Genomic DNA, 6,957 nt, shown 5'->3' on the forward strand with positions numbered 1-6,957 from the left:
TGAAATCAATCTCAAACAAGATAGATAATGCTCTTAAAGAGCTTATTGAAACAGAAATCTAAAACTGAAAACACAATAGTTCATTGGAGCTTTATTCAAATGTAAAGAACAAAGAGAATGAGAGAAGCTTTAGGTTGTCTTCAAGAACAAAGTGATTGTAGATTTATATTTCATAAATGGGAATAAGGAAAGTTGTACAACTCTCAAGGTTACATTTCTTAGAGTCATTACACATATATATATGAAACTTATCTCACTTGGGAAATCCTAGTTACATGGGCTTTAAGACTAGTAATGGATCATACTATTGGGCTTTGTGGCTTCCTCTAATGACGCCTATATATATTCTATTTTCTTGTTAACGTTGTTCTCTTGATTGATTCATTCAACTCTCAAAGCATCGCTACTGAAAGAATCGTAACAAACAAAGGAGAGAGATCAAGAAGAGTCATGGTGTCACCGAAACGGAGTGAATCTATCTCCGGCAAGAGACCTCCATCTTCTTCTTCCGGAGATAAACCTCCTGTACCCAAACGCCAAAAGGTTTCTGATGGCGACGGCGCTTCGGCGGCTAAAGAAACTGATACTCTGAATCCTGCGGCGGGTTCTGGTAAATGCAACATTCCAACCTCCGGAGACGCCAAGATTGAGGTCTCTGCAGCTGCGTCACCACCATCTGTTGCGAAAGGTCCGCCTCTCTTATTCTCTGTTCCATCTTTCTGTATTTTGTTTCCTTTTGAGATTGTTTTATTTTCAATTCGTCTTTGTGTTTTCTTGTTTTGGATTGTAGTCGCAACACCGAAGTTGCAAGAGAAACCAAATACGATTACTTTTCGAGGATGGATATATGAACACGGTAGCTATAACAGCCCCTGGTGTCGATTTCTAGCAGAGTCTCAACAGGTGGTTTAATTAATCCCTCTACCTTTCTCTAACTTTATTTATAATACCAATGCTATATCCTGACAAGTTGAGCTACTGGTGAATTTTCAGTATCCAAGCCTTAACATTTGTGATTCAACCTTCACTCTTGGTTCTAGTAGACCATGCAGCTTCGAATTACATGACGGCGAACTCAGTTCCTTCTTGTGCAGAGTCACAAGAATTCAGGTATATACATATATTCTTTTTTTTTTTCTTTTTGTTTTTGTCCTTAAATGTTTACACTCAAACATTAGCACTGTCCCATGCCATGCCTGCTTCTTTTTCCTCTGTCTCGTGCTTATGATTTTTTCTACTTTTGAGTTGTGTGTGGAGATATGTGAGCTCCTTTATGAAGCATGTAATCTCATTGTTTGTTCACATGCATGTTCAGCGCAAAGGCAATGTTGTAGGGATTCTAGAGGCCACAGGAAGCAGGGGACCTGTGTGGATAAACAGAAAGCCTGTCGTGAAGAATGATTGCCATGTGCTAAACTCTGGTGACGAAGTGGCTTTTGGTCTTCTCAAGAGCTATGCTTTTGTATCCTTTCTTTGTTTTTGTATAAAAATGAGCAAGATGAAAATTTTCCTACAGTTTTAAGATGAATATCTCCATGGGAATGCACATAAGTTTTCCCCTTAAGTTCTATCCAGATATTTCAGCAAATGTCTAAAGTTACAGCAAAAGTTACTGCAAAAGCTGGTTCAGTACAGGTCCCTGCAGGAAAGTTTCTAGATTTAGAGAGAAAGGCAAGAGATCCAACAGGCAATTCCATTATCACAACTTTAGCAACCTTACAGCAGGACTCATCTCATCGAAAATCATCCCGTAAGAGCCACCAAGAGCCAGGGAAGCCTGCTACTTCTGTTGACAGCGTGGAAGGAATTTTATCTGTTGACAATAAAAGTAATAAAGCTGCAGATAGTGGAGCAGTCAGCAGCCACAATCAAGATTCCAATATGGAGGTAAGTACTCTATGTTTCCCTTGTACCCTAGCGTCATCAACAATATTTTGTATTATATTAACAAAGCTGGTATCAGATATTAGAAGAGGAAAACGAAGTGATAAGAAGTCCACAACAAGCTACAACATCAGGCAATGGTCTGCGATCTGCAATAATCAGAGAAGGCATTCAAGCTGGAATTTTCGGAGGCGAAAGCTTGGAAGTTTCATTCAAAAAATTTCCCTATTATTTGAGGTATAGACCAAGTAATATTATTCTTTTCTTTTCAGGTATTTATGCAGAGTTGAAGATATGTGCATGTGAATCGTCCATTACGAATCTGTTTATAGCATCATAGAATTCTGAGGTCTAATGTTTCTCTTGGTTTTCGTTTCTCTAATTCTATCCTCCCCGTTGTAGTCTTTCACACGGAATATCAGTTTTTCTCTTTGGTATTTTGGGCTTTGCATGGGTATTGTTCTCTGTTTTGTGTATGCTGACTAAGGTTTTATTTTTGCAGTGAAAATACAAAGAGTATCTTAATAGCTTCTTCATATGTACATCTCAAGAAAAAAGAATATGCCAAATATACCTCCAACATGACCACTTTGAACCCAAGGATATTACTTTCTGGTCCCACAGGTTTGTGGTATCTTGCTTGTGTAGTTCTTGTACTTCTTTTACGCGGCAACATCATTTTCGCTTTTCTGTTGTAATCGTTCCAGGGTCTGAAATATACCAAGAAATGTTAGCTAAAGCGCTTGCCAATCACTTCGAGGCGAAATTGCTAATATTTGACAGTCATCCAATTCTGGTGGTAAGCAATATATTGTATGTCTTTTGTTGTTAGTTTACAAAAGGAAAGGTTTTATATCTACACTTAAATATCTGTTTTCCTGCAGGCTTTGGCTGCTTCTAGAAAGTTATGTAACCTTCCCACTCAGAGTCTTGAGGTCATTGATCGAAGGAAAAACTCGGATTTTTCAGCCAGTGCTTCTAGTTCTAGCCCTTCTCCTGCTACTTCTTCTGGTCCTGACTCCCAGACAAAGTTGGAGCCGGAGACTTCATTCAGAACTCCAGTGAATCACACTTTGAAGAAAGGCAGGCCCATTAAATTGTTTGCAACAGAAGATGTACTTCAATCTTCTTAGATTTCTGGTTTGCGGATACTTCATTTGGAAGAACAAAAACACTTGCAGGTGACAGGGTAGAATTCATTGGTAGTGAGGTTTATCCGGAGCCGTCTACCTTAGGCTTAAGGTTTGTTTCTTATCATAGTTCGAATTAAGGCAGCTGCTGAGATCGATATTGGCTTCTATATGTTTCCCATTTATGTTCTGAACTTTTCTCTTGCCTTTTTATATTCACTTTTTACTTAATCTTATTCAGGGGACCTCCTCCTGGGTTTAAAGGGAAAGTAATTTTAGTATTTGATGAGAATCCTTTAGCTAAAGTGGGTGTTAGATTTGATGAGCCAATACCTGATGGAGTTGATGTTGGTCTATTGTGTGAACTGGGATATGGGTTCTTCTGCAAAGGTACTTCATTTTCAGTAGTACATTGGTTACTGGTCCTCAGCATCAGTTACTGATCCTTGTCTCACACACCGTTTCTTCTGTTTGTTATAGCTACTGATCTTCAGTTCGAAAGCTCGGGTTCTGAGGATCTAGATAACTTACTTGTTGACACATTGTTTGAGGTACTTTTTAGTTGCAAACTAATGAATTTTTGTTATCATTGTGCTTATATCTTCTTCTGTTTCCAGGTTGTCCATGCTGAGAGCAGAACTTGTCCGTTTATTCTATTTTTGAAAGATGCTGAGAAATCTGTTGTTGGAAATTACGATTTGTACTGTGCGTTCAAAAGAAGACTTGCATATCTCCCAGAAAACATAATTGTGATCAGTTCACAGACACATTCTGATAATCTCAAGGAGAAGGTAGTTACTTTGCGATGCTTTGCTCCAGTTGCATGTATTGAGCTCATATCGCAAAAGTTATTTATTATCTCTCTTGGAAATTATAAAATCATGTAGTGAAATAGAAACTTTTCCTAGGGCAAAGAAAATTAAATATATCAGGTAGTGAAGTAGAGTTTTAATATTGTGTTTTGACGAATTAATGAAATTCATTTCTTTTCATCTCTTTTGCAGTCTCATCCATGTAGTGAAGTAGGTCCATCTTTCACTAAGTTCAGCAGCAGCCAAACTGCTTTCCTTGACTTACCTTTACCAGTAAATCAACGTCCTCTCATCTTTTCTTTGATTGTTTCCTATGCGGGAAAATAATACATAACAATGTTAGTAGTCATTCTTGAGGCAATTGGCCATTATCTGTTACCAATTAATGCATGTTTATAGGTTTCTTCTTCTGTATTTATCTATTACCTTCTATTTTTCCTGCCTAGGACTAGTAATATTAGTTTATGCTCATATATGCCTTAAACTTTTGACCAAAGTGTGGAATTTTGAGTTTACATTCAACTGTATCAGTTCTTTTTTCTAGCCGGCTTTCAGCTCTGCTTGGTTCCTCTAAACATGCTTGATCCAGCGACTGTTATTTCAACTGGCTAGTGTCAATGCTGAGGGTATCTTTTCTCTTCTATATATACTGAGACTAATGTTAATTTTTCTTAATATTCCTAGGATATTGGACGACTACATACACGAGAGGAGGAAGTTCCAGAGAATACAAAACGTCTAACGGAGCTCTTTGGGAATAAAGTTACTATTCAAATCCCACAGGTCTGTTACTCTGTGAGTCATAAGCATTCTCGTGTGTTGTCTGTCAAAGAAACCGTAGACTTGAAGGAGCTAATTATTCCCAGGATGAGGAAGAACTTACATCCTGGAAGTATCAGTTGGATCGTGATGCTGAGATTTTGAAAATGAAGGCTAATTTCAATCACTTGCGCATGGTATGTCTTTCACTGAATATATGGTATTGGTATGCTTTTGGCTCTCCTATGGACTTAATATGCAATTAAAAAAAGGTTATGGCAGCATTCTATGTCTGGACACAGTATAAGTTTTATAGATGAGAAACTTTTTGGATTTACGTATAACGTATCTAGCTAAATTATATCCTTGGTATTTTGGCTGTTAGCTTAACTCTCAAGTCTCATTTCCTGATTTAAAAGCAGGGGCTTTACAGAAGTTTTAAAAACGATTCTATATTTGCATCTCAATTCAGGTGTTGGGACGATGTGGTCTGGAATGTGAAGGAATTGAGACGCTGTGCATGAAGGATCTAGCACTTCAAAGCGACAGTATATATTCCTTTTGTTCGACATGATGACCATAATTGACAATGGAATGCTATTCTTAAGAGTTGACTTTGACATTTCGGTTTAGGTGCAGAAAAGATCATTGGATGGGCTCTTAGCGACCATCTAAGGCGTAATCCTGATACTGATCCAGATGCTAGGGTTATTGTGTCTCGTGATAGGTAATTGGCAGCTTGTCCCTGCGCATTACTGCTCTTGATTATCTGTCTTAGTATTGAGTGCGAAATTTGAATCCTTTCAGCATAGAATTTGCAATAGGACTCTTGCAGGCTGTGCTAAATGGTTCTACGAGCTCAAAGAAGTCTCTCAAGGTTAGGAAATTTCCTTGTAAATTGGATTGTTGTTTACTTATTTTCATTATGTCCATGGCTCATATATCATGTAACAACTGTTACTTTTCTTTGTCGCTTTCAGGACATTGTGACAGATAATGGGTTTGAGAAGCGGCTTATAAGTGAAGTTATTCAGCCCAGTGACATTGATGTTACATTTGATGACATTGGGGCACTTGAGAAAGTCAAAGATACCTTAAAGGAACTGGTTATGCTTCCTTTACAACGGCCTGAACTTTTTTCCAGGGGACAATTAACAAAGGTGGTTCTCTTCTCCGCATTAGGTTTCAGAAAACTCCTATAGTTTTTTTTTTATATATATTTGGTCCTGCCAATTTTCATAGACGTATGAAGGAAACACAATTTATTTGTGTGTGCCACTATACTTACATGGTTTTTGTGGAGTAGCAATGATATTAGTTGTATCAGCTAATAATTTGGGTTTTCTCAAAGATTCGTTTCTCCTAAAATTTAGTTGTTAACGATTTGTGCATTGGTGGCTTCTTGATCAGTCCGCTCTGGTTCTTCTCTATGCAGCCATGTAAAGGAATTCTCTTATTTGGACCTCCTGGAACTGGAAAGACCATGCTTGCAAAAGCAGTGGCAAAGGAAGCTGGTGCGAACTTCATCAACCTCTCAATGTCAAGCATCACATCTAAGGTAACTGAATGCCCTTGATATTTGGAATCTACCGATTTATACACAGAATCTCTTGTTCGAGACTTGTGTTCTTCTCAATACTGCAGTGGTTTGGTGAGGTTGAGAAGTATGTCAAAGCTGTCTTTTCGTTGGCCAGTAAAATTTCACCTAGCGTTATATTTGTGGACGAGGTAATTTTTCATGGTCAAGTCCTAGGCGCATCATGCTTGTAATCAGAGCACTGACAGTCCTACAATATTTTACCGTCTTGTAGGTGGACAGCATGCTAGGCCGAAGAGAAACCCCGGGGGAACATGAAGCCATGCGGAAGATGAAAAATGAGTTCATGATACACTGGGACGGTCTAAAGACAAAGGAAATGGAACGTGTTCTGGTTCTTGCAGCCACAAACCGGCCTTATGACCTTGATGAGGCTGTCATTAGACGGTTGCCCCGTAGGTAAACTAAAAATCGCTTCCTTTTGTGGGATTTTTTTGTCAAATTGACGTGACAGTTAGAGGTTGTGAAAATTCTGTGGTATTGACTTGTGTAGGTTGATGTTAGGACTACCAGATGCTCCAAATAGAGCAAATATATTAAAGGTTATACTTGCAAAAGAAGACTTGTCCCCTGATTTGGATATTGATGGGGTTGCTAGGATGACTAATGGATATTCTGGAAGCGACCTTAAGGTAGATTCCTAGTAATTCCTTTAAACTCTGTTGTTATGGTCTGCCAAAAATGCAAAGAAATGCTCATATATATTCTGAATTTCTCTTTGGTGCGCTCAGAATCTATGTGTTACTGCTGCCCACCGTCCAATCAAGGAGATATT

At 38.4% G+C, this 6,957-nt stretch overlaps 1 protein-coding gene across 1 annotated transcript; it reads left to right on the top strand.

Moving 5' to 3' along the window:
• On the top strand, positions 317-6,952 carry LOC104720133 (the record flags this gene model as incomplete). The annotated part of the gene is made up of 25 exons (XM_010438095.2): positions 317-688; positions 791-903; positions 994-1,110; positions 1,316-1,462; positions 1,576-1,887; positions 1,964-2,121; positions 2,387-2,508; positions 2,592-2,683; positions 2,769-2,967; positions 3,066-3,126; positions 3,256-3,404; positions 3,495-3,565; positions 3,632-3,805; positions 4,019-4,099; positions 4,511-4,609; positions 4,693-4,782; positions 5,058-5,133; positions 5,219-5,312; positions 5,393-5,462; positions 5,566-5,745; positions 6,021-6,143; positions 6,230-6,313; positions 6,397-6,581; positions 6,676-6,814; positions 6,914-6,952. Coding segments are annotated over exons 1-25 (3,213 nt in total), but the record flags the coding sequence as incomplete, so codon positions are not given.

This window comes from Camelina sativa, chromosome 10 (genome assembly GCF_000633955.1).
Source record: "Camelina sativa cultivar DH55 chromosome 10, Cs, whole genome shotgun sequence".
Classification (NCBI taxonomy): Eukaryota; Viridiplantae; Streptophyta; class Magnoliopsida; order Brassicales; family Brassicaceae; genus Camelina; species Camelina sativa.